This window comes from Hemitrygon akajei, chromosome 2 (genome assembly GCF_048418815.1).
Source record: "Hemitrygon akajei chromosome 2, sHemAka1.3, whole genome shotgun sequence".
In the NCBI taxonomy this organism is placed as follows: domain Eukaryota; kingdom Metazoa; phylum Chordata; class Chondrichthyes; order Myliobatiformes; family Dasyatidae; genus Hemitrygon; species Hemitrygon akajei.
The window spans coordinates 101,153,289-101,177,455 of NC_133125.1; the positions used below are offsets into that span (position 1 = coordinate 101,153,289).

The 24,167-nt window shown below is 45.4% G+C and overlaps 1 protein-coding gene across 2 annotated transcripts in view; it reads left to right on the forward strand.

Annotated features, from left to right (window-relative positions):
• The window catches only part of lypd6b (LY6/PLAUR domain containing 6B), a 234,147-nt gene that overhangs the window by 174,931 nt on the left and 35,049 nt on the right, over positions 1-24,167 (forward strand). For both annotated transcript variants that reach the window (XM_073026174.1, XM_073026186.1), the window contains one exon: positions 19,165-19,316. In XM_073026174.1, coding sequence (XP_072882275.1) covers positions 19,202-19,316 — 115 coding nt within the window. In that variant the 5' untranslated portion in view covers positions 19,165-19,201. The remainder of the gene's footprint in view (positions 1-19,164; positions 19,317-24,167) is intronic.

Genomic DNA, 24,167 nt, shown 5'->3' on the forward strand with positions numbered 1-24,167 from the left:
CACCTTATTATTTCTGACATCTGTAGTCGCTTTTTGATGGCTCAGTGTCAGATTGTTAGACCTCTTGACAACTTGACACAAGACAAAAGCCCAGGTCAAGTTTTGCCTTTAGTCAAAGCTAACCAGAGGGCCGAGCCTCAGTCGTATGTTGCCTGTCCGCCTGCTTACTGTGAACACCACGTGACACAGAGATTCACCAACGTATCTGGAGAGCCCAAGGTGGCATGTCGAGTGAGCAGCTGAGCTCCAACAGGATCTTGCCCGTTCTTGGCAGCACCATGGGAGCTGCTGCTTTGCCTTCTCCCAATTAAGCTGTCTCATAATTAAGGTTGTATTTTCTGCTTTCATAGTTTCTTGTCACGACCCAAAGACATGCTGGCTGATAAGTTTAATGGCCATTATAAAATTGTCCTTAGTGCATTAACAAATGGCCGAATCTGAGGGAATTTGGGAGAATAAAAATCAATTAGTGTAAATACTTTGGTGTTCAGCACAGGCCTGGTGGGCGAGAGCCTATTTCCATGCAGATTCTCTCTCTATGACTCCTTGTGCTTCCATGAGATGTTTGTTCCCAACCTGAGTTCCACAGACCCCTCGGTTAATGGTAGGGGTCCATGGCATCAAAAAGGTTAGTGTAGGGGCCATGTGTTCGTGTTGCGCATTTATAGCGGTAACTAGTCACATGAGGGGAGGCATGGCAAAAGCGAAGGGAATAAGTCATGTATTCATGCTTTGTTCATGTCAGTTTGTAGCTTGGGACCGGTGGAGGTCATACTTTTGCAGATCGCTGAGATAACACTCCGTAATGCTTAATTGTATGTTTGCTAATCGCTAATAAGGGATTGGAATAGGGAACTCTGACTCTTTGGAGCAATTATTGGAACTGTGGGCCTGTCAGCTAAGTATAACAACTCCATGGGGTCCCAGGCTGACAGGAATTGTTCTGTTTTGATTTTGGATCAATTTTTTGTTGCTATAGTTGGGAACCCCTGCTTTAGAATGAAAACAACTTAAGCTGGTTGCACACTACGAAAGGAAAGTGTAATCAGATGGGATTTGTATCATATCACCAGTATTGTTGCTGTTTATATTATAATGGTTTTAAAATATAATCCACGCAAAAGCTTTCACATGGGTCAACTGACAACTGTATTCTTTGGTAGGAAGAATTATTCTGCATCTGGATTAATCTGATTTGCAGGTACGTTTGACCCTTTGTTAGTGCTTATTATTATAAGTAGCCTTGACTTGGAGCCTATCATTCTGCATATATAAAGCTCTCTCATGGATGTGACACTTAATGGCCAATGGGTCACTTAGTGACTGTTGGATAGAAACATAGCAGGATAGATAAATAGCAGGTTAGGCAGCATCTGTGGAAGGAAATAACCATGAACTGTTTATTTTAAACACAAGAACTTCTGCAGATGCTGGAAATCCAGAGTCTGGGATGCCATTCCCTTTTCTCTGTTCCTCCATCTCTGCTGTTCTCAGGATAAGGCCTTCCTTCACAAACATCTGGGACTTCAAAGAACAGGCACTTGTCCCTTTGCCATTGATGCTGCCCTCACCCTAACCTCCTCTATTTCCCGGACATCCACCTTCATCCCATCTTCCCACAGCCTTAATTGGGATAGATTTCCAGAGGGAATGGAGTTGAGGGGGAAAATAAATCAGCCGTGATTGAATAGCTGAGCAGATTTGATGAAACAGTATAATATCTCTGGCATATGTGATGGAACTTGTTGTTTTGTGGCAGCAGTACATAGCAAAAATAATTTTTAAAAACTATAAATTACAATAGGCCATATACAGTGACATATAATTGGATAAGTGGTGTAAAAAGAGAGCAAAAGAAAAGTAGTGTACACGTGTTCATGTGCTCATCGTCCATTCAGAAATCAGATGGCCGTGGGGAAGAAGCTGTTCATAAAACGTTAAATGTGTGTCTTCAGGTTCCTGTACCTCATCCTTGATAGTAGTAATGAGAAGAGGGCACGTCCTGGCTGATGGGGTCCTTAATGATGGATGCCACCTTTCTGAGGCATGGCCTATTGAAGGTGTCCTCAATGCTGGGGAAGCTAGTGCCCATGATGGAGAAGATTGATGGGCTGAATGACCTAATTCTGCTCCTGTGTCATATTGGCATATGGTCTCATCCTTTTAAAATCTGGAGTCTATATATATGAACAGATATCAAACCTGTCCAGTATTGTCACACTCTTTTTGGAGAGACTAGATATTGGCCTGTGATCTAAGCTCTGATCATTTGACTGCTCTATCCTATGTGGCACAGTGCAATAAATTTCTGGTGGCATCACCCATGCAGTCAAGGGGAGGCAAGGGAAAATGGATAACAGCAAATTTGGTGTTGGGTGGAGGGTCTGGAGTTAGCTGCGATCTTGGACACAATGTTGTGGTGGAGGGGGATGCAGTTTGGAGAAGGTGGTTGATGAAGATGGGGGGGGGAATATGGGAACACTGCACTTTCCTATTTTGTACCAAAAAGGATGATCTCTAGTAATGCAATATGACATCCCACTCTGCTATATTCTCACCAGTTCACTAAGTTGGTTTGTATCTTTCCCAATGTGTCACTATAACCTCTTCACTACCCACGCTGTGACTCATCAGTACACCCTGTGTCACCCCATCAGCCTTCCACCCAAAAATATCATGTAGGCCCAGTGAAGTTAGTGCTTTTGACTGGCTTTTGTGCTTAGGAAACAGAATCCATTGCAATTTCTTCACCAGTGAGTCAAGGAAACAGGGATGCTTTTGGGGTGCCAATGTTATTTCAGATTCCATCCTGCCAACTTTCCCAATGTTTGTATTTACTTCTTAGAAGGGCTTCCCCATCATCACAAAAAGAAAGTCCAGTAAAAACTGAAAAACTACTAGCAAAGATAACATGTTGACTTTTTTTCCTCCTTCTCCGCTGGTCATTTTTATTTGACTTAATCTAATTGATGAAAAGTTTGAGAAGAAAGATTTAAAAACTTCGAGTATGCTGTCAGAACTGATTGTGGAATGATGCAGACTCATTAGCAGTTCTCAAAAGGGAAAACTTTGAAGAGCGAAATGCCTGAGTTGTGAGAAAAGAGGAGAATGAAGCTAATCATCTTTTAAAGACCCATCCAAAGAATAGTGGTTTATTATTTGTCCTGATTGTATGAGTTACAATATGGTTATATTATAGCCCTTAGAGTATCCATTGAAGCAATATAACATTAAAAAAAAATTATATTACATCTGCGCCTAGCTTGTGGATAAGACAAAGCATAGACTAGAGAAGACCCCATAGCACAATTAGACCAGCTCTCCCCAGTTACACCTGGAAGCTGCTGCTAAGATATTGTCAAGGCTTCCTGGACACCATTTATCCACCACCTTTGCTGTCTTTTTCCATTCATTTCGCAATCTTGATCTTATATGTTATTTTTCCCATCGTTTTCTGAAAGGTATCATTTTGGAACAAGTTGTCTTTATTTACAGATGAGTTTCCTGTTCAAGCAAAGTTCTCCTGCCCCACATTCCACATGAATTGCACATATTCCTCTTTCACGTCTATCTGTATCATCTTTAAGAAAACCATTTTTGATAAACACAAGAGATTCTGCAAATGCTGGAAGTTTTGAACAACACACATGAAAGGGTGGAGGAACTTAGTAAGTCAGGCAGCATCAATGAAGGGGAATAAATATCCAGCTGACTTGCTGAGCTCCTCCGGCATTTTGAGCGAGTTGCCTTTATTTTGCTCATTCAGTTGTCACGATCGCTGTCATAATGTGCTGTGTTGTACGACATGGGCAATCACGGTGTTTTCATGACGATGACTGGTCTTGGGAAATTTTTCTACAGAAGCGATTTGCCATTGTTGACTTCTGGGCAGTGTCTTTACAAGACGGTGACCCTAGCCATTATCAATACTCTTCAGAGATTGTCTGCCTGGTGCCAGTGGTCACATAACCAGGGCTTGTGATGTGTACCAGCTGCTCATACGACCATCCAGCACTTGCTCCTGTGGCTTCACGTGGCCCTGATCTGGGGTCTAAGCGGGTGCTACACCTCACCCAAGGGTGACCTGCAGGCTAGTGGAGGGAAGGAGCAGCTTACACCTCCTTTGGTGGAGTCGTTTCTTCACTCCGCCACCATGTGTTATCACATTAAGATATTTATTTCTCTTTATCTTGATCAGTTCTGGGATTGTTGGCTTTCCTAGCATCACTTTTAGTTTTCACATAAGCCCACCCCTAATTAAAACAAACTTTATTACTTTATATTTGCTTGAGTCTTTCAGTTGGCCAGATCTGACAGTTTTGCATACATGAGTGAGACGATGGTTAGAAATAAAGACGTTAACTCTATTATCTGATAATTCTGTGACATATACATGAAAGAATTTGAAAACAAAAATGACTTCGACAACCAAATCACTTTCAACATTGCCTTATTCAAGTGCCCTGCCTGAGGAGCAGATGGATCTCCTCCTGTCAACACTGGGATTAAGGGTCTCTATGTAACCTGCTGAGATTGCTTCGATAATATCACGGATCTGCGGCTTGATCGCATCATACTGTGTTTTTGTGTGCTGCGTGTTTCAGCTTCTAGAAGAAATAAAATGTCAGTGAATAGCAGGCCATGTAGCACAGATTGTGAAGAACACAGTTTTGTTTTCATTCAGCTCCTCTCCAGTAGATCCTGGCCGTGCATAGCAGAGCCAACCCACCTGGTATTTTTGTCCGTGGCTGCAGTAGCCAGTGCCATCTGTGGGCTATTCAAACAGAACAAATTTTCACAGTGTCTGTTAAACCCTGTTTCTGAGTGATTTAAAGAATACCTCCCTAGAACATCGAACACTACAGCACAGGAACAGGCCATTCAGCCCACAATGTTGTGCTGAACCAATTAAATTAGTAATCAATGGTCAACTGAACTAATCTCTTCTGCCTGCACAATGTCCATATCCCTCACATTCATGTGCCTAACTAAACAGCTCTTAAACGTCCCTAATTTATCTGCCTCCTCCACCTCCGCAGACAACACATTCAAGGCACCACCATTCTGTCTGTGAAAAAAACACTGCCCCTCACATCTCCTTTGAACTTACCCCTCTCCCCTTCAATGCATGCCCTCTGATATGAGATATTTCAATCCTAGGAAAAGATACTGTTTGTCTATCTATGTCTTCCATAATCTTATAAACCTCTATGAGGTCTCCTCTCCGTTTCTGCCACTCCAGAGGAAACAACCCAAACTTGTCCAGCTTCTTATTATAAAACATGTGTCTAATCCAGGCGGATCCTAGTGAACCTCTTGAACCCTCTGCAAAGCCTCAACATCCGTGCTGTATTGGGGCAACTGGAGCTTTATAAAGCTCTGACATACTTTTGAACTCAGTGCCTTGACTGATAAAGGGAAGCATGCCATATATCTTCTTAACTGCCCAATTGACCTGTGAGTGGGTTTCCCGGGTTGGCCCTGGGAAGCTGGCTCTTGTAGGGCCCCGTCAAGTTATTTATTTGCTGGCTGTCTTTCTGGTCACCTTTTCTGCATGATACTAACTGACCCCCATCCTGGTGCTCCCCACCACAAACCCATGAATCTGAATTGATAACACGCACAAAACGCTGGAGGAAATCAGCAGGTCAGGCAGCATCTATGGAGAGGAATACACAGCCAATGCTTCGGGCCGAGACCCTTCATCAGGACCAGGAAGGAAGGGGAAAGCCAAAATAAGAAGGTGGGAAGGAGGGGAAGGAGCACCAAGCTGCAGACGATAGGTAAAGCCAGGTGAGCGGAAGGGTGGGTGTGTGGGTGAAGTGGGAAACTGGGAGGTGCTGTGTAGAAAAGATAGAGGGCTGAAGAAGGAATCTGATAGGAGAAAGGAGATTACCTGGGGAGAGAGGGAGCAAGGAGGGGCACCAGAGTGAATGATAAGCATACAGGTATGAGGAGTGGAGAAGGGGTAAGAGAAACTAGAATGGGGAATGGAAACAGAGAGAAGGGGAGGGGGAAAATCACCGGAAACTAGAGAAATCAATGCTCACACCGTCATGTTGGAGGCTATCCAGACGGAATAGGAGATGTTGCTTCCAAAACCCGAGAGTGGCCTCATCCATCTTTTACTCCAACAATCACCAAGCCAGAAGCCTAATCTAACAATCCAAACACCGGACCCACTGGTATCATTCTTGCTTGTTACTAGTGATCTCTTGACATAGTCTCCTTCACTCAAATTTCCCAGCTGAAGCAAAGCTCACTTTCTTTCCAAAACACCCAAAATATTTCACAGAAGTTAAAACACTGTTAACTCATACCCAACACACTTCGCGGGGGAGAAATGAACTCAGCAGAATGTATAAGACTTTGAATCTCAAGCCAGGAGTTTTCTCTTCATTATGTTAAATATGTAAATTCTACTTTAATTGAACAATGAATATCCACTGCACAACCAGCTGTGATGTGTTTGAAAAGTTGCCAGAGTTTGACAGCCTGTAGCAACAGTCACGCTGCGTCCCACGGATTATCAGCATCTGATTAGGGTGTCTAAACACGTTTTTAATGGCAATCGTTGAGGTTTGCGTGTGCCTTTTCCCCTGCTATGCAGCTGCCACTGATCTCACAGGTATAAGTTGGCCAAGTGCGCACATACCACCCTGTAATAAGCAACTTGCATTGTAAACAAAAGGGGGTTATATTATGCTGACAGTATTGGTGCCTGGTGTGTTGGCCCAGCCTGAGTTTCTGTGACTCAAAGGGGAGGAGAGGAGAACTCGAAATTTAAAACCTTTGATCAAAGTACATACATGTTACCATATACTACCTTAAGATTCATTTTCTTGTGGGCATTTACAGGAAAATAAATAAATACAATTGTAGTGTTCTCGCATAGGTGTAAGAGAACTCTGAACTAAACACCGAGGTAAACCATAATCAATGAAGACAGGATCGCAGTAAGATTAACCGTTTACTGTTCACTCTTCCACATTAACGTATGGTGAAAACTGTTGATAAAACAATACAAAATGTATACAGTATTTGTTACCTTCTTGATATCACATTTACATCATAAATACTTGCAAAAGTAAAACTACAACTATATTACATTAAAGTGCAACATACAGTCAGAATCTACCTACGCCATCGACTGCTTTAAATACACTTCAACACAAATTATCCGCAACTCTTTAAATAACAAAAACATAAACCTTATCAACCGTCATTACTTTTAACAGAATCAGCGTTAACATTTTTAATTCAACATATCGATTATCTCATGAACTTACGCCGTTGCTTCACTGATGTTTCTAGTGCGTAGAAAGAAAATTTTTCTCGCGCTGATCCTGCACATGTGAGCCCCCTCCTTCCCGTTTCTCCAAACCGGTATTTTCCCACAAGACGCGGCGAAACCGGGTGTGATGTAACCGGGTGTGACATCATCGCATCACATATATCACAGACAACGAATTTACTTTAAACAATCTTAACTTTAACTAGAAAATTATAACAAACGAATTACTAAAGCGAAAATATAATAAACTAAACAAATACCATAAAGGCAACACAACAATAGAATTTATGAAAAACTATGCATAAACAAGGACTGGCAAATAAATAATGTGCAAAAGCAGACAAACTATGCAAATAAAAATAACCCAGAGAACATGAGTTCTAAAGAATCTTTGTATGTGGGTCATAGAATTAGTTCAGAGTTGTGATAAGTGCTGTTTGAGCCTGACAGTTTTAGGGTAATAACTGTTTCTGAAGCGGGTGGCGTGGGACTTAAAGGCTTCTGTACCTCACGGTAAAGGCAAGGTGAGAGCATGGCCTGGATGGTTGGGGTCTTTGATAGTGGATGTTGGTTTTTTGTGGCAGCACTCTATGCAAATGAGCTCAATAGTGGGGAGGGTTTTGCCTGTGATGAACTGGACTGTACCCACCACTTTCTGCCGTCTTTTCCATTCCTGGGCGTTGGTGTTTCCTTACCAGGCTGTGATGCAACCAGTTAGGATAGTCTCCACTGTGCATCTACAGAAGTTGTTAAAGTTCTAAGAAAGTAGAGGCACTGTCATGCCTTCTTTATAATGGCACTTATCTGCTAGTCCCTGGGCAGATCCTCCTAAATGATAACATCACAGAATTTAAAGTTATTGACCTACTCCACCTCTGAACTCCAAATGAGGACTGGCTCATGGACTTCAGTTTTTTTCCGCTGTATTAAATAATCATCTCTTTGCTGTTGCTGACATTGAATGAGAGGTTGTTGTTGTTAGACACCACTCAGCCAGATTTTCAATCTCCCTCCTATATGCCAATTCATCGCCACCTCTGATTTGGCCAATAACAGTGGTGTCATCATCCAACTTAAATGTGGCATTGGAGCTGTATGTAACCACACAATCATATGTATACTGTGAGTAAAATGTGGGGCTAAGCTCACAGCCTTGGTGTGCTCCTGTGTTGATGGTGATTGTGGAGGAGATGTTGTTGCCAATCCAAACAGACTGGGGTCTGCCAGTGAGGAAATCCAGGACCTAGTAGTGCAGGAAGGTATTGAAGCCCAAGTCTGGGTGCTTAGTGACTAATTTTTAGGGGGTGAATGTGTTGAATGCTGAGGTGTAGTCCTTGAAGAGCATCCTAATGCATGCATCTTCATTGTCCAAGGCTGTCACAACTGCCAGCTGTTGTGACAGTAGGCCAATTGGAGTGGGTCCAGGCTGGGGTTGATAGGCTTCGTGACCAACCTCTTGAAGCACTCTGTCACAATGGATGTAGGTGCTACTGGACAGCCGTCACTGAGGCAGCTTTTCATGTTCTTCTTGGGCACTGATATGATTAAAGCTTGTCTGAAGCAGGTGACAACCTCAGACTGCAAAAGCATGTGTTTGAAGATGTCTGTAAACACTCCAGTTAGTACAGGTCTTCGGTTCTCGGATAACTGGAGTATTCAGCCAAAGCCCTTAATTATAGTGTTTTCTGGTTAATTGGGACATATCAGGGCCAGTGTGTTTTGGCCCAATGAGGTGGCTGCCCCTAATAGCCAAAGTTTCAAAAACACAAACTTCCCTTTAACTGATTAACAAGTTATGTATTTAAAAGAAATACAGAAAAAAATGAGAACAATATCAGTATTACTACAGTACTATAAAAATGTGCGATAGTTCCTAATAGTTATCAAAGGAGGAATTCATCCGGTGTATGCTTCTGTCGTCGTTTGATTTACTGCAAATGAACATAATCAGCACAGACACCTAGTGCAAATAATGGACTGCATTCATTGCCTTCATTGATGAAGTAGTGTCAAAAATCACTGCTTTTTAATGTGGTGTCGGTCGGCCCTAATGAGTAGCATAACACAAGCATAAGCCAATGATGCGATTTAAAAACTTTACTCTATAAGCACGATATAGAGTCTAATGGCCACATAAGTGTACACGACTGACGTGAATTATAACCTGTTTGGCAACAGTCTGTTGTCCCAATTAGGTAGCATAGTGTCACAAATAAACAAAGGAAATCCTGAGCTACACGTACAAAAAACTGGAGGAACGCAGCAGGTCAGGCAGCGTCTACGGAAATGAATAAACAGTTTGACGTTTCGGGCCAGGATCCTTCAGCTATTTTTTCAACTAACGTCAGTTCTTTAAGAGTGGCCCCAGATAAGCAGGTGCCCAGACTAACTGCTGGCCCAATGAATTGGAATCTACTGCATTGGGTGTTCTTTACCTCAACCAAATTGAAAATTAAAATGGATTTTACTTTTGGCACCAAATCATTCTGCCTTGCCAATTCAATCATCAATTATTGTGTAATCAGACAATTGATTCACAAATTTGTAGCCAGAGTCAAAATTTGGCAAAAATCAATGTTTGCAATGGCGTTGTCCCATTGAGCACATCCACATGAAACGGTGTTGCAGGAAAGCAGCACCGTCATCAGAGATCTTCACCACCAGGCCATGCTCTCTTCTCACTGCTACCATCAGGTAGAAGGTACAGGTGCCCCAGGACTTGCACCACCAAGTTCAAAACAGTGACTACCCCATCAACTATCAGGCTCTGGAACAAAAGGGGATAACTATACTCACTTTCCCATCCATTGAGATGTTCCCACAGCCAGTGATCTCACTTTAAGGAATCCTTATCTTGTTATTTCATGTTCTTGTTATTTATTGCTATTTATTTATATTTGCAGTTGCACAGTTTGTTGTCTTCTGCACTCTGGTTGATCTTTCACTGATCCTGTTATACAAACGTTTGTAGTTATCATTCTACAGATTTGCTGAGCATGCCCGCAGGAAAGTAATTCTCAGGGTTGTATGTGGTGACATATATGTACTTTGATAATAAGATTTACTTTGAACTTTGGAGCTTCCATTAGTTAGTGTGGCTTGTCAGTACAATCTGCTTGAAGTGGCCCTAGCCATTGCAAAATAATGAAGAATCGTAAGTGACAAGTTGTGGTGAATGTAAACTGAGCTTCTACAATCTTCTGGTGATTTTAAAAATCTGGCAGTCAGACTAGACCACAAACCTGACCACCCCTCCAATCAAGTAATTAATTTCAAAACTGAGCAACTTTTAAAAATATTAAAAGTGATTACTTTTACTCAGAGGAGGAACTAGGAAACAGATTGATTTGCACAAGCTGTAAGGAGGTTTTACATTCTCCCAGTGACCGTGTGGGTTTCATCAGGGTGCCCAATTCTCCCCCCATATTCCAAAGAAGTACAGATTATTAAGGGTTAGTCATTTGTTGGCATGTTACGTTGGCATCAGAAGCATGGTGACACTTGTGGGCTGCCCTCATCACATATTCAGACTGACCGTAAGATACAGAAGCAGAATAAGCTATTCAGCCCATCGAACCTGCTTCACCATTTCATCAGGACTGATTTATTATCCCTCTCAACCCAATTCTCCTGCCTTCTCCACTTAACTTTTGATGCTCTTACTAATCAAGAACCTATCGCCCTTTGCTTTAAATATACTCAATGGCTTGGTCTCCACAGGTGTCAGTCCAGGCTTCGGGTATTGAGGAGTCTGATAGTTTGGGGGAAGAAACTGTTATATAGTCTGGTCGTAAGAGCTCGAATGCTTTGGAGCCTTTTCCCAGATGGCAGGAGAGAGAAGAGATTGTATGAGAGGTGCATGGGGTCCTTCATAATGCTGTTTTCTTTGTGGATGCAGCGTGTAGTGTAAATGTCCGTGATGGCGGGAAGAGAGACCCCGATGATCTTCTCAGCTGACCTCACTATCCGCTGCAGGGTCTTGCGATCCGAGATGGTGCAATTTCCGAACCAGGCAGTGATGCAGCTGCTCAGGATGCTCTCAATACAACCCCTGTGGAATGTGATGAGGGGATGGGGGGTGGGAGATGGACTTTCCTCAGCCTTCGCAAAAAGTAGAGACATTGCTGGGCTTTCTTTGCTATGGAGCTGGTGTTGAGAGACCAGGTGAGATTCTCCGTTAGGTGAACACCAAGAAATTTAGTGCTCTTTACGATCTCTACCGAGGAGCTGTCGATGTTCAGCGGGGAGTGGTCGCTCCGTGCCCTCCTGAAGTCAACAACCATCTCTTTTGTTCACATTAAGAGACAGGTTGTTGGCTCTGCACCAGTCCGTTAGCCGCTGCACCTCCTCTCTGTAAACTGACTCATCGTTCTTGCTGATGAGACCCACCACAGTGGTGTCATCGGCGAACTTGATGATGTGGTTCGAGCTGTGTGTTGCAGCACAGTCATGGTCAGCAGAGTGAACAGCAGTGGACTGAGCACACAGCCCTGGGGGGCCCCGTGCTCAGTGTGATGGTGTTGGAGATGCTAATCCCGATCCGGACTGACTGAGATATCCCAGTCAGGAAGTCTAGGATCCAGTTGCAGAGGGAGGTGTTCAGGCCCAATAGGCTCAGCTTTCCAATCAGTTTCTGAGGGATGATTGTGTTGAATGCTGAACTAAAGTCTATGAACAGCATCCAAACGTATGTGTCTTTTTTGTCCAGGTGGGTTAGGGCCAGGTGGAGGATGATGGCAATGGCGTCATCTGTTGAGTGGTTGGGACGGTACGCAAACTGCAGGGGGTCCAGTGAGGGGGGCAGCAGGGTCTTGATATGCCTCATGACGAGCCTCTCGAAACACTTCATGATGATGGATGTAAGTGCAACGGGACGGTAGTCATTTAGGCAGGACACTGAAGACTTCTTCGGCACGGGGACGATGGTGGCGGCCTTGAAACATGTTGGAATGGTGTCGCTGCTCAGGGAGATGTTGAAGATGTCAGTGAGAACATCCGCTAACTGGTCTGCACATCCTCTGAGCACTCTACCAGGGATGTTGTCTGGTCCAGCAGCCTTCCGTGGGTTGACCCTGCACAGGGTTCTTCTCACGTCGGCCACGGAGAGACACAGCACCTGGTCATCCGCAGGAGGGGTGGACTTCCTCGCCGCCACGTCGTTTTCTGCCTCAAACCGGGCATAGAAGTTATTCAGCGCATTTGGGAGGGAGGCATCACCTGCACAGTCAGGTGATGTTGTCTTGTAATTGGTGATGTCCCGGATGCCCTTCCACATGCGCCGCGTGTCACCGCTGTTCTGGAAGTAACTGTGGATTAGCTGGGCATGTGCACCCTTTGCCCCTCTGATGGCTCGGGACAGTTTGGCCCTCGCTGTTGTTAAAGCTGCCTTGTCGCCTGCTCTGAAGGCGGAGTCGCGGGTCCTCAGCAGCGCACGCACCTCCGCTGTCATCCATGGCTTCTGGTTAGCACGTATAGTGATGGTCTTGGACAGAGTAACATCATCAATGCACTTGCTGATGTAGCTGGTCACTGATGCTGTGTACTCCTCTAAGTTGGTAGAGTTGCCATCGGTTGCAGCCTCCCTGAACATGTGCCAGTCAGTGTGCTCAAAGCAGTCTTGAAGAGCAGAGATGGCTCCTGCTGGCCAGGTTTTCACCTGCTTCTGAACTGGTCTGGAGCACCTGACGAGCGGTCTGTATGCTGGGATTAGCATAACAGAGATGTGGTCTGAGTAACCGAGGTGGGGGCGGGGCTCTGCCCGGTACGCGTCGGGGATGTTTGTGTAAACCAGGTCCAACACGTTCTCCCCTCTCGTTGCAAAGTCCACATACTGATGGAATTTGGGGAGCACTGACTTAGGGTTCGCGTGGTTAAAATCACCAGCGACAATAAGCAGACCATCAGGATGTGCGTTCTGCAGTTCGCTAATAGCCCGTACAGTTCACAGAGCGCCTCCTTAGCATTAGCGCTGGGGGGGAATGTAGACACCGAATATAAGAACAGAGGTGAATTCCCGTGGCAAATAAAATGGTCTGCATCTAACAGCCACAAACTCCACTAGCGATGAGCAGTGTCTGGAAACCAGCACAGAGTTCTTACACCATTCCGTGTCGATGTAAACACAGACACTGCCACCGCGAGTCTTACAGGAGACAGCTGCATCTCTGTCCGAACGAAACAAAGCTAGCCCGTCTAGCTGGATGGCAGCGTCCAAAATCCCATCAGTGAGCCATGTCTCTGTGAAGACAAACACGGAGCAAACTCTGTACTCCCGCCGAGTATTACGTTGGAGTCGGATGTAGTCCATTTTATTGTCCAGGGAGCGGACATTGGAGAGCAGAATGGACGGGAGAGCCGGCCAGCTAGGGTTTGCTTTTAGCCTGGCATGGACCCCTGCCCGTTTGCCTCGCTTCTGCTTCCTCGCACATTGCTTTCGACGTCTCTGTCTCCGGCTCCCAACATCAGACAAGTCCAAGGAATGTAGACCCGTTCCCCTCAGCAAGCCGACATCACGTAATTCAGCCAGCAGATCTTTGTGGAGGTTTGTTTTTGGACGATCTCTGTATTGTAGTAGTATCTGGCGATGGTAGATAGCCGCTCTGTGCCCTAATCGAAAATTGTGTATCAAATTTAAAATAGAAAATTAAATTAAAGTAACACCAGGTCTGAAAGGCCGCTGCTGCCGTGCTGCACCACCTCATGGGAAACCATGTCAATTAAAAGAAAGACATGGGACCAGAAATGTGAGTCTGTTTCCGTTTTCTGCCTTTTGTTAAATTTGAACTAGTCTTCCCTGATGAAGAACACGTGCTGCAATTTTTTTTTAACTCTGTGGTCTAACTACTCTTTTATTTTAACTTGAACGCCTCGCTGCGCTGCAACAGGTAGGTAGTCATCTTGGGTTCATTTAAAACTTACTTGTTGCCACTGTTATGTTTGTAAACATGAAAGTAATTAAAAAGAGACACAAGACCAGAAAGGTGATTCTAACTTTGTGTTTTATTTAAGCGAGGTGCGTACGTATCACATGATGGCATGATGACGTATGCCATTTGTGTACTTTTACAGATGAACTGCATTAAGTAAACAACAAAGAATGCTTAAACAATATTCTTACAATATACCTCAAAACATTAGTGAAATACTAAATACACAACAAGATCCCTTCCCTCAATTCTCTAACCTGCAGAGAGTGTAGGCCCAGAGACATCAAACACTCCTCATACATTAACCTTTCTTTCTCGTGAACCTCCTCTTGACCTTCTCCAATGCCAGCATATTCTTCCTTAGATGAGGGGCCCAAACTGCCCCTCATTAATGCAAATAACACATTTTACTTTGTATTTTGCTGTTCTGACATTCATGTGACAAATAAATCCAGTCTTTCTTTCTCTTGATCAAAATTAGTAAGTGTTGCAATGTATTTTTGTTAACATTTTACAATCAGATAGTCGACTAACTCAGAAATGTAGAGTGACTATTACATTTTTCTTTATTTATGGAGTTGAGACAAAAGAACTTGAGCAGAAACTTAATTCATAAACCCTTGTCTAGGAATTCAGCCAGGGTGGGTGAAACTTGCACTGGTTTGCAGATTGCTTGCAGCATTGAGACTCTCCTCCACCCACATTGCTCGAGAGGTGTCCGTACAACGCTGAGATGTTTCATTGCCTGCACCCTCAGCTCCTGAAGAACAATGATTTATGTGTCACTCTGCTTTCTGTAATAACTTGAAAAATGTGAACAAGTGAATTATGTTTCTTTCCACTTGACAAGTGAAAGGAGCAATCAATTAACTCAACCTGCTGAAAATATTTTCAGTCCCAAACATCTCTTCTGCATTGAAGTGCAGTCATCTTAACCTTTCCTCATTGCAGTCAGCCTGCAGAACCTTCAAGGTGATCCTTCTATAGAAATGAGATCCTTTGTTCAGAGTGGAAAGCAGACCAGTACACCATATTCCAAGAGTTCCACAAAAGCCCACACAATTCCAAGTATATTTATTATCAAAGTACATATATGTCGCTGAGCAGAACCCTACGGTTCATTTACTTGCAGACATTCACGGTAGATACAGGAAATGCAATATAGTCAATAAAAGACTGCACCCAACCGGACGGACAGCAATGAATGTGCAAAAAAACCCAACAAACTGTGCAAATACAAAAAGAAAGAGGAAAAAAGAAACAATGATTATTATAATAATATATAAATAAGCAGTAAGTATTGAGAACATGAGATGAAGTGCCCTTGAAAGTGAGTCTAAAGGTTGTGGGAACAGTTCAGTGGTGGTGTGAGTGAAGTTGAGTGAAGTTATCCCCACTGATTCAAGAGCCTGATGGTTAAGGAGTAATTACTGTTCCTGAACCTGGTGGTGTGAGTCCTGAGGCTCCTGTACCTTTTTATTTCCCTGACATATAGTATGGAATAGGCCCTTCTGGTCCTTTGAGCTGCACTGCCCAGCAACTCCCCAATTTAACCCTAGCCCAATCGCGGCACAATTGACAGTGACCAATTAAGCTACTACCTGGTACGTCTTTGGACTGTGGGAGGGAACTGGAGCACCTGGAGAAAACACATGCATTCTATAGGGGGGACGTACAAACTCCTTAAAGATGACATCGGAATTGAACTCCAAACTCTGACGTCCCGAGCTGGAATAGTGTTGCACTAAATGCTGCACTGCTGAGGTGACCAGTCTGATGTCAGTAGTGACAAGTGAGTGTGGCCTGGGTGGTGACCGGCCTGATGGCGGTAGTGAGAAGCGAGCGGGGCCTGGGTGGTGACCGGTCTGATGGCAGCAGTGACAAGCGAGCGTGGCCTGGGTGGTGACTGGCCTGATGGCAGTAGTGAGAAGCGAGTGTGGCCTGGGTGGTGACCGGCCTGATGGCAGTAGTGAGAAGCGAGTGTGGCCTGGGTGGTGACCGGTCTGATGGCAGTAGTGAGAAGCGAGCGTGGCCTGGGTGGTGACCGGCCTGATGGCAGTAGTGAGAAGCGAGCGTGGCCTGGGTGGTGACCGGCCTGATGGCAGTAGTGAGAAGCGATCGTGGCCTGGGTGGTGACCGGCCTGATGGCAGCAGTGAGAAGCGAGTGTGGCCTGGGTGGTGACCGGTCTGATGGCAGTAGTGAGAAGCGAGCGGGGCCTGGGTGGTGACCAGTTTGATGGCGGTAGTGAGGTGGCCTGGGTGGTGACCGGCCTGATGGCAGCAGTGAGAAGCGAGCGTGGCCTGGGTGGTGACCGGCCTGATGGCAGTAGTGAGAAGCGAGCGTGGCCTGGGTGGTGACCGGCCTGATGGCAGCAGTGAGAAGCGAGTGTGGCCTGGGTGGTGACCGGCCTGATGGCGGTAGTGAGAAGCGAGCGTGGCCTGGGTGGTGACCGGCCTGATGGCGGCAGTGAGAAGCGAGTGTGGCCTGGGTGGTGACCGGCCTGATGGCGGTAGTGAGAAGCGAGCGTGGCCTGGGTGGTGACCGGCCTGATGGCGGCAGTGAGAAGCGAGCGTGGCCTGGGTGGTGACCGGCCTGATGGCGGTAGTGAGAAGCGAGCGTGGCCTGGGTGGTGACCGGCCTGATGGCGGTAGTGAGAAGCGAGCGTGGCCTGGGTGGTGACCGGCCTGATGGCGGTAGTGAGAAGCGATCGTGGCCTGGGTGGTGACCGGCCTGATGGCGGTAGTGAGAAGCGAGTGTGGCCTGGGTGGTGACCGGCCTGATGGCAGTAGTGAGAAGCGAGTGTGGCCTGGGTGGTGACCGGCCTGATGGCGGTAGTGAGAAGCGAGTGTGGCCTGGGTGGTGACCGGCCTGATGGCGGTAGTGAGAAGCGAGTGTGGCCTGGGTGGTGACCGGCCTGATGGCGGTAGTGAGAAGCGAGTGTGGCCTGGGTGGTGACCGGCCTGATGGCGGTAGTGAGAAGCGAGTGTGGCCTGGGTGGTGACCGGCCTGATGGCAGCAATGAGAAGCGTGCGTGGCCTGGGTGGTGACCGGCCTGATGGCAGCAGTGAGAAGCGAGTGTGGCCTGGGTGGTGACCGGCCTGATGGCAGTAGTGAGAAGCGAGTGTGGCCTGGGTGGTGACCGGCCTGATGGCAGTAGTGAGAAGCGAGTGTGGCCTGGGTGGTGACCGGTCTGATGGCAGTAGTGAGAAGCGAGCGTGGCCTGGGTGGTGACCGGTCTGATGGCAGTAGTGAGAAGCGAGCGTGGCCTGGGTGGTGACCGGCCTGATGGCAGCAGTGAGAAGCGTGCGTGGCCTGGGTGGTGACCGGCCTGATGGCGGTAGTGAGAAGCGATCGTGGCCTGGGTGGTGACCGGCCTGATGGCGGTAGTGAGAAGCGATCGTGGCCTGGGTGGTGGCCGGCCTGATGGCAGCAGTGAGAAGCGAGTGTGGCCTGGGTGGTGACCGGCCTGATGGCAGTAGTGAGAAGCGAGCGTGGCCTGGGTGGTGACCGGTCTGATGGCAGTAGTGAGAAGCAAGCGTGGACTGGGTGGTGACCGGCCTGATGGCAGCAGTGAGAAGCGAGCGTGGCCTGGGTGGTGACCGGCCTGATGGCAGTAGTGAGAAGCGAGCGGGGCCTGGGTGGTGACCGGCCTGATGGCAGTAGTGAGAAGCGAGCTTGGCCTGGGTGGTGACCGGCCTGATGGCAGTAGTGAGAAGCGAGTGTGGCCTGGGTGGTGGGAGTCCTTGATGCTGGATGTGCTCCATGTCGGTGTGCTCAATGGTTGGGAGGGCTTTACTCTTGCTGCAGGATTTTCCATTCAATGGTATTGGTGCTTCTGGTGACGCAGCCAGTCAATATACTCTCTACTTCATATCTATAGACATTCATCAAAGTTTTAGATGTCTTGCTGAATCTTTGAAAACTCATAAGTAGTAGTTAACCCCCCTGGCCTGATGGCTGAGGGGTAATAACTGTTCCTGAGCCTGGTGATGTGAGTTCTGGGCCTCCTGTCCCTCCTTCCTGATGGCGGCAGCAAGAAGAGAGCATGCTGCTTTCCTGGGACAGCACTCTGTGCAGATGTGCTCCCAGCAATGAGGTCCTAAATACTCTCAGGCTGCTACCTCGGGCACTGCCACACTCCTGGAATAGGCCTTCTATTCCAAACCCTGTTGTGGGAGGAGATTACCAAGCAGACAAAGAAAACAGATTAAATGTTTGATCAAACCTTCTTGATGAAGTGTGACATCTCCATTTCTGGGAACTCCAGCCTGTAGAAGTAGGCCTTTGGGCAGGTCGTTGTGCCGCGCCAGAAATCCAGGTTCCATCCTGTCGCTGGGTGCTACCTGTGTGGAATTTTCATGTTCTTCTGAGGCTGCCTACAACCTGATGAGACAACCCTCCCCCATTTCTCTTTTTCCATTCCCTATTCTGCCTCCCCTCCTATTTCTTAATTTCTCATTACCTGCCTCTGGTTCCCTTTCTTCCCATTCTCCCATGGCTCACTCTTCTCTCCTTTCAGATCCCTTTTTCATCACACCATTACCCCTTCTGCCTTTCACCTTCCAGCTTCTCACTTCATCCGCCCCCACCCACCTTCCCTCTCACCTAGGCCCACGTATCATCTGCCAGCCTGTACACCTTTCCCTCCCCTCACTTTCTTATCCTGGTTTCTCCCCCGCCCTTCCCTTCTCATGCTGATCATGGGTCCTGGAACGTCGACTGTTTATTCGTCTCCATAGATGCTGCCTGGCATGCAGAGATCCTCCAGCATCTTGTGTGCGTTGCCATGGGAATCTGGATTTGGCAAGTGCAGCTCGCCTGTGTTTATTTTGTACAGATTGATCTACATAAGAATCAACATTTTAAAAAGTACTCTTTGACAACTGAGTATGTCATATATGATAATTAACATCATTAAAATGCTGCTCTCTTTGCTCCCACAGGCTCAGCAGGTGCTGATCTTTACTGTTAGCAGATACTATGCCTGTAGTTCACCGTCCAGCAGTGGCTGTCCTCTTCCTGCCCCTCGCCCTTCTAATAGACGGTGCATTCTGCAGAAATGTAAACTTTCATAACGTGAGGCCGCCAATGTCGCGTAAGTAAATCTCGCAATCGCACATTGATACTGTCTCTGATATCATTCTCTGTACATTGTAACTTACTAAGGTGACTGCTCGTTGTCTCTTCTGCAATACAATGCGTCAAAGTGGCTGAATTCATTAGCAGCACCTACTCTATTTATTTAGAGATACCGCGCAGAATAGACCCTTCCGGCCCTTTGAGCCACAGGGTCCAGCAACCCCCAACAACCTGGCAGGACAATTTACAACAACCAGTCTTAGGACTGTGGGAGGAAAGAGGAGCATCTGGAGAAAGCCCACGCATGCCACAGGGAGAACACACAGAGGACGCCGGGATTGAACTTTGAACTCCGAGCTCCATTTCCCCAAGCTGTAATAGCGGTTCTGTTCTGGGGGGTGGAACTGGATTCCCTGGTGTTCGTGTCTGAGATGAGGATGCTACCAAAGCTATGGAGGATTATGGACAATCCCTCTCACCCCCTCCATGACACTCTGGACAAACCGAGGAGCACCTTTAGTAACAGACTGATTCCACCGAGGTTCACCACTGAACACCACAGGAGATCCTTTCTCCCCATGGCTGTAAGACTCTACACCTCCTCCTCCTTCAGTATATAAGTGTATGGTTTCATTGTACATCTGTAATTTGCACTATTACTTTTTAATCCATGTTTTGCACGTTTTATTGCATCAGTACTTACATTTTGTATTTTAAATTATATATTTCTGACTGAGCAACCCTGCAACAATAATGTCCTATGGGATAAATAAAGTTTTATCTTTTCACTAACCGCCATTGAGTGGTACAGTAGTGTTAGTGGTCAGCACAACGCTTTACAGTACTGGTGACCCAGGTTCAATTCCCACCACTGCCTGTAAGGAGTTTGTAAGTTCTCCTTGTGACCGTGTGGGTTTTGTCCGGGCGCTCCAGTTTCCTCCCACAGTCCAAAGACGTACCAATAGGTAGGTTTATTGGTCATTGTAAGTTGTTCCATGATTAGGCTAGGGTTAAATTGAGGGATTGTTGAGTGGCATGGCTCAAAGGGCCAGAAGGGTCTGTTCCATGCTGAACCTCAATAAAATAAATTTAAAAACCTGTTCACAAAGCTTTCCCTTTTACTGATGTCACACAGAAGTGCAGGAAGCCATGATAATTGGTATCAATCATAATGAAACACCATTTATCTTGACCAGAGTTTATTGAATAGTTGTACGGAGTTTCCACTATGAATCCAAATCAACACATTACACTTTTTCCCTGCCTTCCCACTCAAACCTACCTAGTACAAAGTCGACCATGCACTGGGGCAATTTAACAACATACTAAAATATATATATTGTTTTAAATTGCTTTAGAAAAATCACATGATCCCTTTAAGACGGTACTTTAATAAAGTTTGAACAGTGTAGCTTAGCTGTAAGTGAGTTCATTGTGGAAAGTAGGTAGTTCTCCACCAAATTTGGCCAGTCAGTTCCCTTGTAAATCTTAAAATAAAATCTTAAAGCATAAAATGTTAAAGCAAACCTTTTAATGCCTTTGCACCCAAAAGTACCATGTAAATATTTGAAACCTATACAGGACCTATAAATTAGCCAAAACTCCCAGTGACAATTACTTGACCTTGGGGTCATATCCACATTTGAAGGGTGGGGCCCGTTTCTCACACAGTTTCTGAGAAATGGAATTTCCCCTCTTTTGTGTGCTAAACACGTTATGCTAAACATAGGCCAGTCCTATCCCACGACAAGGTAATGAATTTGGACAATGTTACATGGTAATGGATGCACTGTAACTCTGTGGATTCCCTCAGGAACTGTAGGTAAAGGTTGCCACCTTGGCCATAGGGAAGTACATCAATCAGGTGCTTAAGAACCTTGTCCCTCTCAGCCACAGTTCAATGTTTAAAACAGTGAATTATATATGGCACAGAAACAGGCCCTTCAAGCCTACTGTGCCGGGAACATAATGAGCAATGTAAGGTGGTGGTACATTCCAGTGTATCTGGGTGTCCTCCATGTGATTGGTTGGCCTGAGCAATTTCATCTGGTGTGAGCTGATAAAAAGCCCAGAGATCACAACAGATCCAGTTTAAAAAGATTGTGATCACCAAAAGGGGGTTTATTCAGTTATTTTCCATAATGCTGCCCATTGGAAACCAAGACCGATAGGTTCTGTCTGTGCTGTCTCATTTCTAATCCCCGTGTGCTGTTGGTTTCTTCACGAGTTAGCAGTGTAGGTTTTCGGTAGCTCCCCAATGCTCCTATTTCTGCATTAGAGAGTGGCGAAAATTTGCACTTTGCCATCTTGTGTTGTCATGAGGAGTACTACTAGTGCCAGGTCAGCTGTGCTAAGGGGAAACCATGATTTGCAAATAAAATTATGCCAAGAGGTCCAGTCTCTAGGTTGCTGTTCTGAAGACCAGCAGAAAACATCTTGGAAAAGTTGAGGGGCATCAAATTCAATTCATGTTTAAAATCCCACAATCTTTCCTGCAGACTATGCAAACATCAAGCAGAACATGCAGATCAATAGTCACAGTGTGCTACAGCAGAGAAGCAGGCCCTTTGGCCCATCAAGTCCATGCCTTCTGCTAGTCCCATCTACCTGCACCCCGACTGTAGCCACTCATCCACGTATGTACCTGTTCAAACTGCTCTTTAAGCATTGCAGTTGAACCATGTCTATGACTTCTGCTGGCAGCTCGTTCCACATTCACACCATCCTCTGAGTGAAGAAGCCCCCCCCCTTAAATTCTCCTTAAATATTTCACCTTTCGCCCTAAACCTATGTCCTGCAGTTTTAGTCTCACCCGGCCTGAGTAGAAACATCCTGCATTCATTTAGATCCCCTATAATTTTGCAAACCTGTATGCGATCTCTCATTTTCCTGCACTCCATTTAACAAAATCCTAACCTTATTCAACACTTCCCTATTCCTCGAGACCCGGGAATGTGCTTGTATATTTTCACTGCATTCAAGAATTCAAGATGTAGTCAAGAGCTCTACTAAGAAGGGATATCTGAACTCTGTATAACCTTGGGTGCAATAAATCTTTTCTTGATAACATTCTCAGTGAATATTCACTCTGTATATTCTGCACCTCATTCAGGATGATGATCTTTGCGTGTAATTCATACAGTGAAACTCATGCCTTAACTTGCTGAACACCACAGAAGCAGTGATGACATGTTCAAAAATGAGCACAGAGTGTGCAGGTGCTGGAAATTGTAAAATGCAAGGACAGAACTATCAGCAACAACAGGGAGTATCTATGGGAAAGGGAATAAGAGTTACTGAACAAGTTTTGTCAGAAGTGGGAAACAGTCAATAGTAAATGGAAATCAAAAACAGCTGATGTTAGACATCTGGAAGTATTTTTCCCAGTTCTGAAGGAAGGTATTGGACCTGAAACAGTAACTGTTTCTCTTTCCATAAGTGTCACCTGACCTGCTACGTACTTTCTATTTTTATTTTATGATACTCCATTAGAAGTCGGTGCAGAATTAGGCCATTCAGCCCATTGAGTCTTCTCTGGCATTTGATCATGGCTGAGTTAATAACCCCCTCAAACCATTTTCCTAGCTTCTCCCCAAAACCTTTGATGCCCTTACTAATGGAGAACCTGTTTTAAATAGACCCAGTGCATTGTGCTCTGCACCCGTTTGTGACAATGGGTTCCACAGATTTACCACCCTCTCACTAAAGAAATTCCTTCTCGTATCTGTTCGAAACATTCTCTTCAAGTCCACATATTTCTCTGTTGCAAGGACATTCCTAGATCCAATTTATTTTGCCTATCGAAACGGGACACCACAAAGGTATATGGGCTCCTACTGTCCATAACTTTAGTGTTGGTTAAGGCCTATGTTTCAGATTAAAATTTCAATTATACCAGAGCTGTGACAAATCAAAAGGAACTACCTAAGTCCAGTTCCTTGTATATTTATTGAGATACAGCACAGAACAGGCCTTTCCGGCCTTTCGAACTGTGCTGCCCAGCAATCTCCCGATTTAATCCTAGCCTAATCACGGGACAATTTACAATTAACCTATCAACCATTATGTCTTTGGACTGTGGGAGGAAGCTGGAGCAGCAGGAGGAAACCCACGTGGTCATGAGGAGAACATACAAACTGCTTACTGGCGCCGGAGGGAATTGAACCCGGGTCGCCTGTACAGTGAAATGTGCTAACCACTACACTGCCGTGCCACACACCAGTTCTGAAGGAAGTGGTGATGGAATGTGCGGATGTTCCTACTTCGATGTGTTGTGTTCAGAATGTATATTTTCAAATAAGATGCTGGCTTAGTTAGTTCAAACTTCCAAGAACATTTATTATCAAAGTATGTATGCATTATACAACCTTGAGATTGATCTCCTATCAGGTGGCCACAAAGCGAAGAAACACCCAAAAAAAATCAAAAAGATCGTCGAAACCTCAATGTACAGAGAAAAAGAAATCATGCAAACAATAAACACAAGTAAATAGTGTTCTGAACTGAAATCCACAAAGCCGGTCCTGTCTGCAGACCCTGAGTTCAGCACAGAGCTGGGACAATGGTGCAGAGCAGTAAGCTGAACCAGCTCGTCCCTCACCTCTGGCTGTGACCCCCTGATCTTTTTGATCTGGCCCAGCAGCTAGATCTTCATCCAAACATCAGGTTCAGTCGTTTCAATACGAAATACAGAATCAGAATCAGGTTTATTATCACCGGCATATGACATGAAATTTGGTAACCTAGCAGCAGCAGTTCATTGCAATACATAATATATAAGAAAAAAATTAATAATAAATCAATCAATCAATCAATTACAGTATACGTATATTGAATAGATTAAAAATCATGCAAAAAACAGAAGTAC